Raw genomic sequence first — 17425 nt, 5'->3', positions numbered from 1 at the left:
GGTGACTGCAGAGGCATTATGGGTGCACACATACATGTTTGTGCGTGCAGGCCTATCGCACACATTTGCAGAAAGGCTGAGAGAAGAGTCTGGGGCTAGAGCCATACGGGGGGGTTGCCCGGAGAACATCCTGACATGTACTGGCTACTTAAGAACTGGTCTGTGAGGCTATAAAGGAAGACACGGCCAATCCGTACAAGAATCTCCCGGTGAAGTTTGTGATCTACTTGCTGCTTGGGGAGACAAAGACAGGGAGAAATTGCTCACAAAGGCAGCTTGCCCGGGCCCAGCATAAACACCTGCTGGGGCAGGGGTCTGGGTTTTGTTCACTCCTCATAGCCAACAACCCCTCCCTAGTACCGTGGATAGAGACGCAGACAGCAGGAGCCTGCCTGGGGGACTGGGCGTCTCTTCTGTGCCAGACATGCCCGAACACTCTTCCCATGACGATATGGCTGAGAGACCCTCGCTGCTTCCTCTCAGCCCCTCAGCGCCCTGACGTTGTGTTTGTTGTGTTTTTCAGGAATTTGCCGACTCCGTGTTCCAGCTGGTCACACAGAAGTTCCGTGAGCTCACCGTGGGCCTGACGTCCGTGCATGCCCGCCACAAATCCCTGGCTGGGATTGTCATGACCAAAGGTAATCATCTCCAAAAAGGACTGGGAGTGTGGCCCGGTGGTAGAGTGCTCCCCTAGCATGCACGAAGACCGGGGTTCGATTCCTCAGGACCACACACATGGAAAAAGCCAGAAGTGGCACTATGGCTCAACTGGTAGAGCTCTAGCCTTGAGAAAAACCCAAGGACAGTGCTCAGGCCTTGAGTTCAAGCCCCAGGAAGACTGGTTTTAAAAAAAATAACATGGCTGAGGTTTGGACTCTGAGGCCGGTCTAGACCACCAACTAAGCTACTTGAGGTTGATAGATAAAGAGAGTCACTCCCTCGTTGTCATCCTCAGCACACCAAGGGCTGCTGCCATCAAGTGCAGAGAACAAGCCTCTCACCACTGGTCTTCAGCCCCAGAGTGGGAGAGATGGAGCCCGCGTCGGGGAGAGAGGCCAGGGTAGACATGTCATGTCTAAGAACATTGGCTGTCAACATATCTGGGCTCTGCAACCAGAAGGCACCTAGAGGTTTGCCCCAGTGAAGACCCCAAACATTCACTGTCATGGTGAAAAGGATACTGCAGATACACAGGGGGCTGCTGAAGGGGACAAAGGGAAACACAAAGAGAACATGAGAGAATAGAAGACAGAGGACACAGAGAGCAGAGAGACACCCAGCATGTGCTGGGGGCCACAAGAGAACACAGAAGGATTACAATGAGACCTAGAGTCCCACTAAAGGAGCATAGGTCACAGAGGGACACACAGCACAAGGAGGCCCTGGGGCACAGGTCAGATGTGGCCGTGTGAGAATCTCAAGTCCTTGTTGCTGGGTATGAACTCGCCACTGCTAGTCACACTTTTCTATCCAGAGACAGAAGTCCAACCCAGAACACAACATGGCCACCAAGCAGAAAGGAAACTGCGAGGTTGTGATCAGATGCCACTGCCTACTTGAATCAGGTTGGGAGACAATGATGGTTGAGTTTAAGCAATGTTGAAGCCTGTGTTAACTAACCAGCTAGTTGTTTGAATTCAATTATTTTCATTTCCAAAGTTTTGCATCGATCTGTAATCACCTATTAGAGAATGATCGTCATAAAAATAAGAAGCAATATGGAATAATTAGTTTTATACTCACCCATAGCTCTGCATGAAAAGGAAAAGTCTAAGACTGAAAAAGACCATCTATCTCATGTCCAAAAATAATTATGCTAAGAAAAAAGTAATTACGGTAAGAATTTCAATTAAAATCAGCCAGATGAGCTGAGTGTCAATGGTTCACGCCTGTAATCCTAGCTACGTAGGAGGCTGAGATCTGAGGATCACAGATAGAAGCCGGCCCAGGTAGGAAAGTCTGTTATACTCTTATCTCCAGCTAATCATGCTCCCCAAAACAACACAAAAGGCAGAATTGGACCTCTGGCTCAAGTGATAGAACACTAGCCTTGAGGAAAAAAATGGCTCAGCCACAGTTTATAAGCTCTGAGTTCAAGCACCAGGATTAGTAAAAATAAATAAAAATAAAAGCAAAAATAAAAGATGAGGGCTGGGAATTTGGCCTAGTGGTTGAGTGCTTGCCTAGCATGTACGAAGACCCGGGTTCGATTCCTCGGTACCACATACATAGAAAAAAGCTGGAAATGGTGCTGAGGCTCAAGTGGTAGAGCTCTAGCCTTGAGAAAGTCCAAGGACAGTGCTCAGGCCCTGAGCTCAAGCCCAGGACTGGCAAAAATTAATCAATCAATCCACATTTTTTTTTCAGTCATTCTATCCCCCTAGGCCTCGCCAACATGTAAGACTAGTGGAGCAAGAACAAAGTCCTTAGGGCCTGTCTGAGACAGGGCAGGAGGGCACATGATTTCGTCTTTCCAGTTTGAGCATCTTAGTAAAATAGAGTAATCATGCTTCCTCGCCATGTCATTTGTTGAATCAGATAAAGTACACCAAGGGCTTTGAAAAGTGAAAATTACTTGATAAGTACAGCATCCTTTACAAAGGCAAAAGCAATTCTGTTTGGTCAATGACTTCATTGTATGTGGTGCCACATCCACAGCCTGTGCTGCTAATATCTGTCCTCCTTTAATCCATTCAGTGACATTCCCCTCTGCATTCACACATTGTTTATAGGTTGCCAGCCCTACCAGGTTCCCAGGAAACAGAGAAGAATAAAATAAACCACGTGCTTTTATTTCTGTGGATCTCATATTCTGAAGGCAGGTGATTCATAAAGATCAATTTAAGTCCAATACAAAAAGAAACCTAAACAGTTATATGTACCTAGAGTTGTAACACCAACTAAACAGAACTGATAAATTTAAAAATGTGAACTGTCATAAATGCCAGGACAATTCCATTTAAACTAGCACCTTACTTTGTAAATAAAAGGGGAGAGGAAGGGGAAGGCAGGAAGGAAGGAAGGAGGGAGGGAGGGAAGGAGGGAGGACGGGAGGGAAGGAGGGAGGGAGGGGAGGAAAGGGAGGGAAGGGAAAGCAAAGGAAAGAGGAAGGGAGGGTAGAAAGAAAGGAAGAAATGAAGGAAAGGAAGAGATGAGGAAGGAAAGAGGAAAAAGGAAGGAGGAGAGGGGAGAGAGAGGGCAAGGGAGGGAAGGGAGGAAGGTTGGGAAAGAGGGAGGGAGAAGAGCCAGCCCCTGGTGCATTTTTTTGTTTTGCCATGAGCCGTGAAACATGTTTACACAAGCATGTGTGATTTAGCAAGTTGGTTCTCAACATTTCCAGCGCTAGTTGTCCCAGTATCTTTTCCCTTTTCTGAAAAAGTCCAGAAGCTACTCAAGAGACTTCACAAGGAAAACGGAAATTTTTAATGGCTTGTGAGAAATGATGCTTTTAAGTTGACAGTGCATACACCATTTTATGTGCAGGCAATTTATTCATTTATACTAACTAAATGTATTATGTGAAAGTGAGATTTCACTAGGTAAAGCTTCATGATTAGTCATCTAAAAACACTGTAGAATAAACTGCTGAAATTTGCATTCCTGTTCTAAAGAGAATATTTAGCAGACACTGATTTAGAAGATATTAGGCAGAAATATGCAAAATAAGGAATAGGAATATTTGTAAATATTCATTTACTTAGAGCCAATGTGCCATGCGATCTTAACTCGAATTCAGTCATTCAAGCAAATAGTGAAGGAGCTCTAACAGAGACTGGTGTGACTCCTTCTAGTTGTTGTATGCATTGCACCATAATGAAACAAATGTTTTGAAATAAAACATGAGCCAATTGCCCCACCTTCATTGGTAGACCAGATGCCAGCTCACATGCATCAAGTAGTTCCTAGAAAGTTCAGTCTATTCCAGAGACAGACCATTGTTTTAGGCATTATGAGAAGTGCTAAGCTGCACTGAAAAGTGTGAAGTACACTGAAAGCTAGACAGTAATCAGTTAACAAGCACTGCAGGTCTGACTGATAAGAAAGACTAGTGTCTCCACAGGAAAAAGATTTGTGAAGGAGCTATTGATAGTGGTGGCTTTTATTGGAAATGAAAACTTAACCACTGTAGCATTCTACTAGCATGTTCATGTACATTATTTGATGAACACAAATTTTTCCTAGTTATTGGTTTAATAAACAGAGAAATAATTTTGCATAAAAATTCATGGATTTTCTTCCCTCGACCTTGGCATGGCTAAAGAAACTTGGCATCACAAAGGAGAACTAAATTATTCCACGCTTTAGCTCTAATGTGTCCCCTTCCCTCCAACTTCAGGAAGGGCTCTGAGTGAACTGAGGTTCAATAGTGTGTATTTTCAAGAATTTATATTTAAACTTTCTTTCCCTAGCCTGGCCTGAAAAACATATTAAGAAATACTGCTTCTTGGGGGCCGGGAGTTTGGCCTAGTGGCTAAAGTGCTTGCCTAGCATGCATGAAGACCTGGGTTCGATTCCTCGGTACCACATACATAGAAAAAAGCCGGAAGTGGTGCTGAGGCTCAAGTGGTAGAGCTCTAGCCTTGAGAAAGTCCAAGGACAGTGCTCAGGCCCTGAGCTCAAGCCCAGGACTGGCAAAAAAAAAAAAAAAAAAAAAAAAAGAAATACTGCTTCTTTAGAAATACTCTTCTCCAGTTTTTAATCTAATATACAGCTTTAATCATTCCCCATATCTATTGGACTTATAAATTAGTGTCCTTAAAAACATGTAGACGTCAACTGACACTGATGGCTCACACTGAAATCCTAGCCTACTCAGGAGCTGAAAACTGAGAACTGTAGTTCAAAGCTAGCCCAGGCAGGAAAGTCTGACACTCATCTCCAATTAACCACCAGAAAACCAGAAGTGGCCCTGTGATTCAAAGTGGTAGAGCACTAGCTTTGAGCAAAAGGGCTCAGGCACAGTGCCCAGTCCCTGAGTTCAAGGATCACAGTTTGAAGTCAGCCTGGGAAGATAAGTCCATAAAACTCTTATTTCCAATTAATCAGCAAAAAGTCAAAAGTAGAGCTGTGGCTCAAATGGCAGAGCACTAGCCTAAGGGACAGTGATAAGGCCCTGAATTCAAGTCCTATTACCAACACACACACACACACACACACACACACCACATCTCTGGAAAACTATCTAGAAAGGTTGGAATTTAAGTGAACATCCCAGAATAACAGCTAAGAATATTAAATCTTCTGGGCAAAGTGACTAGGATTGTTGGGAAAAAAATAATTCAACAAGGCAACATTAGAAAGATCATTCAAATATTACCACATGTAGAATAGGTTTCGCTGCGTACATCTGCTCTAAACCTAAACGCAACCCCATGAGGTAAAGAAATCCATCTGCAAGGCCCAAGCCATGCTTCCAGCTTGAGTAAAGAATGCTCAGGGCTGGGAATGTGGCTTAGTGGTAGAGTACTTGCCTAGCATGCATGAAGTCCTGGATTTGATTCCTCAGGATCACATAAACAGAAAAGGCTGGAAGTGGCGCACTGCGTCTCAAGTAGTAAAGTGCTAGCCTTGAGTAAAAGAAGTCCGGGACAGTGCCCAGAAAGGACAAAAAAAAAAGGATTCACAGATGCTGACATCTCAGACAGTATGAAGGGCTCATGGACAATCAATTCTAAACCCTTGGCTACAACTATTAAGTTTAAGCCATAAACTTTACCATCCTTTTAACTGCCCCCTGCATAGCTTGAATACTAATTTCCAGTAGACACATTTACTTAAAATAGGGGAAAAAAAGCCAGATGTACATGGCTCATGCCTCTAATCCTAGCTACTCAGGAAGCTGAAATCTGAGACTCATAGTATAAAGCCAGCCTGGGCAGGAAAGTCCATGAGACTTTTATCTCTAATTAATCACCAAAGAAGCCAGATATGGAGCTGTGGTTCAAGTGGTACAGCCCTGGATTTGAGCACAGAAGCTCAGGAACAGTGCCCATGCCCTGAGTTCAAGTCCCATGGACCAGCACCAAAAAAAAAAAATCAAAGGAAGTTTTCAGACTTAGAGATAAATACTTCCATCTAGAATAATGTTAAATTAGCTAAGAAGAGCAGCAATAGTCCAAGCTGTGAGCTAACTCCTCATAAAATGCCTTAGTTTATTCACTACAGGAATGGGAGACTGCTCTTATGACCCATGAAAGGGGCATACCAGCACACACAGAATGCTTCTCGCTGTGCCTAACAGCCCAGCTGCCTAGACAGAGAATTTTTGTATATTCTATAATGTGGTTATAAATAGCCAAATGGCCCTTGGAAGAAACATGTTTTCCTACCCCTGAAACAGAAAAAGAACTTTGCTACATTTTTTATATTGAAGCTTCTTATTGAAACTGTTCAAACACTTCTGCAATTTTCTGGTCATTAACTCATAACAGCATTCAACTTTACCTGCAATCTACATGTCTCAGAGCCTTCACAGAGTTAAGAAAATCTATAGCTTAAGGCAATAAAGCTAATCTTGTCTTTATTCTAGTCTCTTAGACTGCGATCCTTATTTTAAATGAAAACTAACATGAGGGTTCCTGGTAAAAAAAGGAAAGGAAAAGAATTGACACTAACATTTTTCCTAAGTGCCAGGCAAAGCATGATAAACTATGTTATCTGATTGAACAAGCTAAAATGTTCTTACATTTATCCTAACTATATACCTCTGTTCTGATAGTCTGGTCCAGGTCTATGAAGGAAATAAAGGAGGAAGGGAGGGAGAGAGGAAGCTACAGATAATCCACTGTGCATTATCTATTAGAAGGAAGTAATTATCATTGTCTGGATCCCCCACTGTGTGGCCCGAGGTACAATAAAAATATTCTAAAGAGTTGAGATAATTAGTGAGCCAATGTGAACTTGGGTAAAGCCGAAACCCTTTGAAGCACTTATGGACTTCAAATATGTGCACTTGAGGTCATACTCTTTTCTTAACTAGTTGACTCTATATTTAAATGTCTAAGAATTTTCCATCCACGTTAGGTGAGGCTCGAATGGCTGCTGTGCATTAAATAATGAAGGAGAAGCAGGCCCATTCTAGACACCTCTGTGTTGGAATTCAAGGTCATTCGCACTAAGGAAATCCAAAGTCTCATAATTTAACACACTGTGTTAGCATTCCATCATGATAATGGATATCTAAGATAATCGTGTTTTTGAAAAGAGAAAAGGCTTGCTCCGGCTCTCATCTCTGGAATATCTAGTCTATAAGCCACTGATTCTGTTTGTTTTTAGACTTGTGTCAAAGTAGCACATCACAGAGGACCCACATGGAGGAAGAAAAGAGAAGGAGAGAGGGGAAAGAGGAAAGAAAGGAGGAAGGGAGAGAGGGAAGGAAGTAAACAGGGAGGAAGGGAGAGAAGGGAGATGGAAGGAAGGAAGGAAGGAAGGAAGGAAGGAAGGAAGGAAGGAAGGAAGGAAGGAAGGAAGGAAGGAAGGAAGGGGTACAAGGAATCACAAGGCTGGCATAGGGGCACAAATCAAAAGAAGTAGAATTCATAGGGCCTAAATGAGAGGTACCTTTTGAACTGTTTCAAATACAATCCCATATCTGGCTTCTTTAAAAATAGAGATTAGAAATAGAGAACAAAATATGAGAGTCATCAAGTCATTGCTTACAGATAGAGGAAATACTGCCTCTTTGGGGTCTGAATTATTTATGAGCTGCGGCCTTGTGCTCTCATTATTTCTGGTTTCAGCATCAGTGAGATCTTCTTCTCATTGATCAAATCAGGTGTTTCATATTTGTTCCTTTGCTATAAAAGAATAAGTTACTAATGGGGCGAGGAGCAGGCACAACACAATACAAGCAAGAGAGAGAAATAGATTTTTCAATCTATTAATTGCAAAGGGTTGGTTGTCATTCTCCTTCTTTCCTGGAGGTAGGCTGAAGGAATTAAATAGTTTCACCAAATGTGAAATTATCATATTTATATCCAGCAAAATCCTGCACAGTGCTGATATCTAGGGAAAATAACTAAAAATCTTTTTGGAAGTTAGTCTGGCCACCTTACATCTGTCCACGTATGCCATGTGCTATCTTGAATTCTATGCAGTTTGAAGTTGTTGCAGTTAGGGAAAGAGATGGTTGATTAGCAATGTCTCACACATGTCGTTTCCAGGTCACATAACAAACAAACTGGACAAGGGCAGCAGGCTTGATTCAGGTGCTGGATGGCTTCAGGGTCTGTGGTCCCTAGCTTTTTCCTTATTCCATCTCAAAGTTAATGGAAGACTCTGGCCTGCCCCCTTCATGGCAGGAAAGAGGACACTTCCCCCAGACTCTGGCACCTACAGCTAGGTCTACTTGCGTGGGGATTTACAAGAATGAACACTCTTTCTCAATCTGTGTGACAGAGCTAAGTGAGGAAAGAGGAATTGAAGCCAGGTGTTTAAGAAATCAACTGATAATGCATGCATCCACAGCCCCTATTTGTATCTCACAGAGCCTCTGTCTCCTCTACTTATGGAATTATTATAATACCGAGCACTGACTTTCAGTAATTCGGGGGAAATGTAGAAAAATCAGTCAAGAAATACCACTGAGTCTGCTCATGTCCCAGGTAAAGAAGAAAGTAAATCTGGAAACGTGATGTTAATTTGATAGGAAAAGAATCAGACATGCTTTGGCCATGTAGATAAAAGTCAGCAATGATTGACACATTGTTTATGTTTGCCTGCCTAAATACTGCCTGAGTCAGATTCTGCCTCATCTTCTGCCCTTTAATGGTGGTTTGGTAACACACACACACACACACACACACACACACACACACACGTGTGTAAAGCACTCTGTGGAAGGTAAGCCTAGCTCTGACCAGGATTGGACTATTCTGACATTGCTGTCCTTCAAATGAACTCTACAAACCTATATGCCCACCTGGCATCTAGTATAGCAGGTACTACCCATGGTCTCTTCAAACATCAGTAATATTGGGGTGTTCTCATGTTGATGCCTGAAGAATTGTCGACTGTATTTTCCATCTAACTGAAATAATTCATTGAATAATTCACTTAACTCAATGAAGTTGGATATTTCCTGCATAGTCAATAAGCCTTTGTTTTCTTTTTTCTTATTTTTTTTGGAATTGATTTGCTTAGACTTTTCCTCATATTCTACCAAGGTATTTCTTTTTATTTTTAGAAGTCCTTTTTCAGATTAGAGAGAGCCATACATTGTTCATAATATTAACCAAAATCTTTGCTAATTTTCCTAATTGTCTTTTAGTGGCCTTAAGGTGTTTTTCCATGCAGAAATACTTTTCACCTGGAAATGAACATTTTCAAAAACAACCTGGATAATAATTATGATCATTGCAATTATCATTTATCATAATTAGAGAGTCCTTTTGCTAAGCTTGTAAAGAGATCATCTAACTCATATACATTTTTTTTTTCAAAAAGAATCAATTCATAGTTTACATTGGTTTAACTCATGGTGTATGTCCTGTGGGTTTGGACAAATGAATAAACATTCCCCCAAAAAGGAGAATACTTTCTCTGCCAAAAAAAATCCTCTGTGCTCCCTCTGTCCATCCCTTCCTCCAATGGTTCCAACAACCAGCAGCTCTAGCTTGGGGTATCTTCTTTCATGCTTTTTTTTCTGGTGGTGCTTCACACACCTCACCTCCGTTGTCACAGGGTTTGTCTCCAGGCCTTGGAAGTCTTCCAATTTTCCTGTAGAATCAGCTTTCCTCGTTCAAAAAGTAAACCAACTGCACCTTCTTACGTTGTATTTATTTATTATAAGGGTGATGTACAGAGGGTTCCAGTTATGTAAGTCAGGTGAAGAGTACATTTCCACTGGGGCAACGTCACCCCTTTCCCCCCGCTCTCCCAGCCACAACCCCACCTTTGAGCCAGGTACGTTGGGCTGCTGCTTCTAGCCTTCGAAGTCAGTCTGGAGAGGAATCCCACTGTGAACCCTCCTGCTGGAGGACGTGGCAGGTCTTTCTGCCTGCTCAAATAGCATGGGTGTCCTTCAGTGGGGTTTTCAAGTGTTCTCGGTACGGCTCTTGCTCATTGCTTGTCTAACTTATTCCTAGTGCCTTGTTTGTTGTTATAAATGGAGCTGGGTTTCCTTTATGGTTTCTCTCTGGGTGCTGTGTGTATATGAAACTATTGATTTCTGTATATTAACTTCGTGCTCTATCACCTTATTGAACTCTCTTATTGTTTCTAACAGTATTTCAACCCGATTCTCCTGGGGCACCCAGGGAGGTGATCATGGCTTGTTCACACACTGTTAGAGTTATGTGCTCCCTTCCAATTACAACTCCACTCTTTCTTTCTTTCGTTGGGGAAGAGCTTTCACACATGCCCAATAGTACTGAGAGTAGGCATCCCGGGCATTTTCTGTGTGTGGTAGAATTTTCTGAGTGTGGTAGAAAGTATGGGGGGGGGAGGGTAACAGTCAGGGGAAAAATTCCCTTTATTCTACTTTTTCAAGTTTTAATCTAGAGTCATAGACTAATGACTGACACTAAGTACAAAAGCCAGTACCCTTGCCTTGAAGTACGAAAGCCAGGTAATGTGCTTCTGTTTCTAGAGTTTTCTATTCAGCTAACTTTATACTAGATTTTAATGACCCCTCCTCCTCACCTGGCTGCTTCTCCTGCTCTGTTCTGTATTCCCAAGACTCTAGATAGACCTGTACTTCCTGGTAGCCTGGCCTAAGACACACTTCAAATAAAGCAATATTGGCATCCCTAAGAACATTCAGAGGTTCACACAGCTATGCAGCTCCTTTTTTTCCTTTTTTCTACATCAAACCTTTTTTTTCATATATTTTATTGTAATTAATAGAAGGGTTACATTGTATTCACCAGATAGAAGGTGCATTACTTCACAAACATTGATACCCTTTCTAATGTCCTGGTCCCCATTTCCCTCCCCCCATCCCCTCCCCTTATCTTGTTTTCCCCCCTTCCCTATCCTATTTTCAAATAACCAAATAAACGTATATCAATATATCAGATAACCAGGTGAAATACTGAAACAATATGAAATAACCAAGAGACAGCAAAAGAGATGAGAGATAACTTAGTACATTAAGGACAACAATCACTCATTATATGGCTTTTGTTTCTATATCCTGGAGGTCCTTTCATTTAGCATCATACTACATGGCCTTATGTATCTAGGTTTTGTTCTATTGTAAATCTCTGCTAGGAGAGCCCAAGGTTTCTACTGATTATGACAAATGAGGGAAACCATTGAGCCTATGTTCCTTTGAGTCTGGCTTACTTCACTTAATATGATTTTTTCTAAGTCTTTGCATTTCCTTACAAATAGGGTGATGTCATTCTTTCTGACAGCAGCATAGAATTCCACTGTGTATAAATACCACATCTTGTTGATCCACTCATCAACTGAGGGACATCTGGGTTGGTTCCATATCTTTGCTATGGTAAATAGTGCTGCAATGAACATCATTGTGCTAGTGGATTTAGTATGTCCTTGCTTCTGGACGATTGGGTAAATGCCAAGTAGTGGAATTGCTGGGTCATAGGGGAGCTCTATGTTTAGTCTTTTGAGGAACTGCCACACTGCTTTCCATAGTGGTTGAAGGAGTTTGGACTCCCACCAGCAGTGTAGTAGTGATCCCTCCTGGCCACATCCCCGCCAGCATCTGTTGTTATTAGACTTCTTGATCCTGGCCATTCTAACTGGAGTGAGGTGGAATCTTAGAGTTGTTTTGATTTGCATTTCTTTTATGACCAGAGATGTTGAGCATTTCTTCATGTGTCTGTAGGTCATTCTTACTTCTTCTTCAGAGAAGACTCTCTTTAAGTCTTTGGCCAATCTTTTAATGGGATGGTTGTTTCTTTGGAGATTAGTTTTGAAGTGATTCAATTTTTTGAGCTGTTGATATATTTTAGATATGAGGCCTTTGTCTGTTGTTTGGTTAGTGAAGATCTTCTCTCACTCTGTAGGCTTTCTAGGTAATTTGCTGTGTCCTTTGCCATACAGAAGCTCTGCAGTCTAATGCAGTCCCACTTATCCAGACTTTCTCTGATTTGTTGTTTTTCTTAGTCCTTATTAAGAAAGTTTTGATCTGTGCCAAGGAGGCCTAGTGTATCTCTTATTCCTTCTTGTAAAGTTTTCAGTGTGTCAGGTTTTACCTCCAGGTCTTTGATCCATTTGGAGTTAATTCTAGTGCAGGGTGACAAAGAAGGATCCAACTTCAGTTTTCTACAGATGCTTAACCAGTTCTGCCAGCACAACTTGTTGAAGAGGCTGTCTTTCTTCCAGTCTATTTTTTTGGCTCCCTTATCAAAGATTAGGTGGCCATAGGTCTGTGGTTTAATATCTGGGTCCTCAGCTCTATTCCATTGGTCTTCAGGCCTGTTCTTGTGCCAGTACCAAGCTGTTTTGGTCACTACAGCTCTGTAATAGAGTCTAAAGTTTGGTATTGAAATTCCTCCTGCACTGTTCTTTCTGCTAAGAATTGTCTTTGCTATACGGGCCTTTTATTATTCCATAGGACATTTTGGATTGTTTGAGGCTCCTTTCAAATGGCCACTTACCCACAATCCCCCAAGACTCAATGGCTTCCCACTGGGAACAAAAGCATCACAAGAAAAATATAATAAATTTCTGTGCTGCAAGAAGACTGTCTCTACCCACTTTGACCAGCCCCCAAATATCTTCAATTCATAACGGGAGCTAACAGTCACAAGACTGGGAGAATAATTCTTATTTCCACACAGGATAAGGGGCCTTTGTTATTATCTTCACACCAGGCATGAGGGTTAAGAAACTAATTGTCTACTTATTGTCTATCTAAATGCTAGTTAATGAAGTTTTTGCTCTTAAACACTTTTTTTTGCTTCTATTTTTCAATCGCTATTGAACATTCTGTTCCAACTCATAAAACTGATAATGTCACCAAGTCACCCTCCATGAACTTTGAGAGGAGAGATAATGACAAAATGTCTGCCCTCTCCTCTCCTTCAAATTAAGATAGCCTGAAATCTGGCTGTTCTTCACAGGATTTCTTTTTTACAGTTTTCATTTTTGCTAGGTTTTTGCTATATTCTTGTACCATCCTCAATTTTTAATTCCCTGATCCTCTTAATTCACTCCTCACACTTCTCTTTCTGGGCAGCCACGCCCCAGTCCACCATTCCTGCTGGTGTGCCTCGAGTCCTTGTGGTACAGCACTCAAACCCTGTGCCCCACCTGCAAACCCAACCTTCTCTCCGGCTCATCCAGTCCCTCTGTGCGCGTCCACTTGTAGACAGTCAAGTCAGGCTGTCAGGAGCTTCTTCAAACATCCCTTCTTTGCCTGGGACCTACGATCTGATTCGATCGAGGTGGAAGTCAGCACTCTGATCTGGACCTGGAGAGATCAGGGGAGGTCTCAGAGTGACAGCTGCCAGTCCAGGGTGAAGCACAATAGCCTCACTGTGAGCAAGGGAAGAGGCTACCAGGGCCTTTTCCATCACCTCCCTGCATCCCACGGTGTGGCAAGCTTGCACATCCATCAGCCAGTAAACACAGGAGGTGGCGTGTGCAGAGGGGCTGGTGTGGTGGCCCAGTCATGGAACGGGAGGCCGTGGTCTGAGCTGCTCTGACCCCTCTCTGTGTCCTCCAGGTTTGGACACCAGGCAGGCGCAGGTCATCGTTCTGTCCTCCGGCACCAAGTGCATCAATGGCGAGTACATCAGTGACCAGGGCCTGACCGTCAACGACTGTCACGCCGAGATTGTGGCCAGGAGAGCATTCCTCCACTTCCTGTACGCGCAGCTGGAGCTGCATCTCAGGTAAAGGGACCCCATAATCTCATTGACTGGACTGGAAGTGTGCTCAGGGACCCCTCAAGGTTACCCGGGTCAATGCGCTCTCCACCTGGAAGGGTGCCCAGTTGCGCTGACATCTCTGCTCAGTTTTCACCAAGTCGTGTCTACTTTAGACTTCAGCACACTTCAGCATTTCAACAGAAGTCAATCTTGTTTTGGGAATTTCCCAGCCACAGAAACTTCTTGCAGAGCTCTGAGTCTCTGCAAGATTGGCCAGGGCCCTCTCTCCAACGTCAGCGCCCCCACCCCAAGTGGATCAGCAGCTTCCTTCCTGGCCCCAGGTCTTGAGCATAGATGACAGATTCCCTTTCCCCTGCCTTGATCCCAGGCAGGGAGCAGCTCTTGCAAACAGCAACCACTAGTGGTGCTCAACCTTTGTCCTGGTAGGTGAGGCCCCTCTGTGCTGGCCTCAGTTCCCCTCGCATTCCCAACTATCATCCGTTCTGTGGATCCATCCACAGCTAAGCCCGTACTGGGCTGTGAGCTCCAACTGCTTCCTGGCTCCTCTTCCACATGCCTTTTAATAAGAGCCTCGCTGCCATGCTCCTGGGGTGGAATTTCTGGCGCTCTGGTGGCAGGATGAAGCATGCTGTCACCTGGGCTGACATCCCTCCCTGATATAGTAAACACCAGCAGAAAGGCAGGCGGACCTGGGCGCACTCTGTCCGAGCTGCTCTGTGCTGAGCTGTGTACTCATGACGGGATGACCACTGCTGCTCTCTGCCACAACGCTCCCTTCCCGCAATCCTCCAGCCACCCCTTCCCATCTTGGAACCTGAGATTTCTCAAAGCCACTAAGCATGGGCTCTCAGGAGCATTTGAGCCAGTGACTCATTCCGTCCCATTCGTGTGTGCAGACACCACACCAAGGGCCCACGTTCGTGCCAAACTGACTCTCATAGAAGCAATACCTCAATGCACTCAATTAATTTTTATCAGGGCCCCTGAGTGTCGCCCAACAGGCTGATATACTGCCATAAACAGGCTGATATACTGCCATAAGCGTTCCAGGAGGCCTGCTGAGGGCCAGAAGGGAAGGGAGCAGACTTGGAAATCTCACAGAGTGCCGAGAAGGATTCCTCTTTGGTTTATCACCGCTCAACTGGAAACATTTCCAAGCATTCCTGTTCATGTGGCAGAAGGCATTTGGTCCAGCGTTTTGCCAGGAGCTGGCTGCGTGCCCCAGCGCTGTGCTACCAGCTAAGAGGGACTCAGACACAACTGCATCCATCCCTGCCCAGCAGATGCCAACAAGAGGAAGTGAGCTTCTCACCTCCTGCTGGCTGGGTTCAGGAGCGGGCTCTAAGCTACTCCAAGGGGTATGGCTGGCCTGAGGGAAGGAAGGGAGGTGGTGGCAAAGGAGGCTAGCTGTTTCCTGACCACGGAATGGCTACCACTGCCGTCTGTGAGATCTCAGGCCCACTGAATCCATCACCGATGAGGCAGAACGTGTAGAAACCGCCAGGCTGGCACAAAGTAGACTGCTGAACTCCAAAAAACAATGCTCGCTGTGGGAAAAGGGGTCTCCCCGCGCCTGTGGGAGTCCCAAGGCTCTGAAGGAGGCGTCTCTGGAACAAAAGGCCCTTGGCTCCTCAGGATTACGAGCCTTGTTTTTGTGTTGCATTTTGGGGGGCTTTGTTTTTATTTGTTTGTTCCTTTGGGGGGGGGTTGTTTTATTCTTTTTGAATCTGCTCTGGTTGGAGGCAGAAGACATACAGATTCTCACTGCTTCTGTTTCCACCTAGCTGTGTGAGTACTCAAGCCCAGCCACACTTTTAACCCCCTTACCCACACACACACACTCACACACGGGGAGACTCCTCCATGAGGAACCCCAGTGAACTCACAGGACTGTGACATTCTAAACAGTAGACACTGGCTTTGTAAAAGGCAAACATACAGTGTGGCTGCTGGGGGGGTTCGGGGGTGAGAGGTAAGGGTGACTTGCTCTGGCTGTGTCTGCATTCAGCCCGTCTGCCTCTCCCTCCCCCAGGCTAAGCGTGCTTGTACAGGCAAACACAGTGCCAGCAACTTGAAGAAAAAAGAGAACCGGGAATCAGGGAACAGCCAGCATGGCCTCCTTGGAGGGCCCTCCAGCGTGGTTGGTAGAGAATGACCCCTCTGGTCTTTGTGTCCCTAGCAAGCGGCGTGAGGACTCAGAGCGGTCGATATTCGTGCGTTTAAAGGAGGGAGGCTACCGGCTTCGGGACAACATCCTCTTCCATCTCTACGTGAGCACGTCCCCCTGCGGAGACGCCAGACTCAACTCCCCCTACGAAATCACCACTGACCGTAAGAGAACGCATTTGCCTTTCACTCACAGCCCAGCTCTGGTCGCCCCGGTAGCTGGACGCTGTCCCAGGCTGGCTAGGTCCAGGTGATTGTAGCTGCAATTAACTAAATAATCATATCTCCAAAATCTTAGGCTAAAATGCTCAGATTATGAGCTAAAAAAAAAGCCATTTGAGGTCTAAAATTAGCAGTTTAATTGGCCATTGTTTTAATAGGTCAGACAGTTCCCATTAGCCCAAGCTGGGAAGAAAACAAGGCAAGCGAGAATGATATAGGATGGATACAAATGTCAACAGTCTCTGTGTGTCTTTCTCTGCAACTCTGGGGAGAAAGATGTTTGGCTAGTGTAACAAAGCCAGGGACAAAGGAAGCCCTGCTAAAGCACCATCCAGCTTAACCACAGGACTTGCCAGCCAGAGTTTGTCCCTGTGTCCTATCCCTGCTCCACCATCAGAGGGGTGACATCATCAGAGGGTTGACACTCTGTCCCAGGGGTGAAAAGCAGAAGTGAGTTTCTCCTTTGGTGCAATTGACAGCCACAGTGTGTCCTTGTTTTAATGCTGTGAAGACATATTGCTCGCATACATATTGCATATATGTATATACACTCCCATACATACTTCTGTGCTTCTTCTAAGAAAAGGCCTAGACCTAAGGAAATCTTACAGTGTCATTATATACATGTGTACATCTATTTCCACCATTTAGATTTAACCTCGGTGACTGTTTTGTGGGTTTAATCCAGCTAAATAAAATACTGAAATGCTTTATGCAAAAATAAAACATAGATAACAGGTATATGCTGAAGAATCTGGCCTTGATAAAGATGCTAAAATACTAACTAGTGAATTCTGCATTCAGAGAAAAATCCCCAGTAGAAACTATGGACAGTGTCCAGTTATTAAAGATTGGCTTTGATCTTCTGACTTTCCTCAAGTGGAAGGCTACTCTTGTGTTCTAATAATCAAAGGTGAGGGGACGAAGGGAACATTTATAGAGTGCCTGCTATGTTCCAGGCTTATGGTGAGGGATTCCCACCAAAGATGAAAAACGTTGAGGCAGGAGGGTAAATAGTGATTTCCAACTCTCCCTGTGTTTAGCCTATTTCTCCAACTCTCGGATTGGATGCCAGTGCAGACTCATTCCTTTTTGTCATCTCTCCTCCAGTCCCATCACTTCCCCCTTGGCCAGTAAACATTCTCCATAGTGCAGTTTTAGGGGGCATTTTCACACGAGAGAAACACAAGCCGAATGAAGAGTCAGAAAAGGAACTCATTAACTATCAGGGA

At 44.2% G+C, this 17425-nt stretch overlaps 1 protein-coding gene across 1 annotated transcript in view; it reads left to right on the top strand.

Annotated features, from left to right (window-relative positions):
- Positions 1-17425, top strand: part of Adarb2 (adenosine deaminase RNA specific B2 (inactive)) — a 324779-nt gene that overhangs the window by 278521 nt on the left and 28833 nt on the right. Inside the window, exons 7-9 of the mRNA XM_090318701.1 lie at positions 524-638; positions 13640-13808; positions 15985-16136. Of these exons, the coding sequence (XP_090174827.1) occupies positions 524-638; positions 13640-13808; positions 15985-16136 (436 nt within the window). The remainder of the gene's footprint in view (positions 1-523; positions 639-13639; positions 13809-15984; positions 16137-17425) is intronic.

Source organism: Megascapheus bottae, chromosome 26 (genome assembly GCF_031878675.1).
Source record: "Megascapheus bottae isolate mThoBot1 chromosome 26, mThoBot2.hap1, whole genome shotgun sequence".
Lineage (NCBI taxonomy): Eukaryota > Metazoa > Chordata > Mammalia > Rodentia > Geomyidae > Megascapheus > Megascapheus bottae.
The sequence above is the reverse complement of the archived record's forward strand: the minus strand, read 5'-3'. Positions and strand labels throughout refer to the sequence as shown.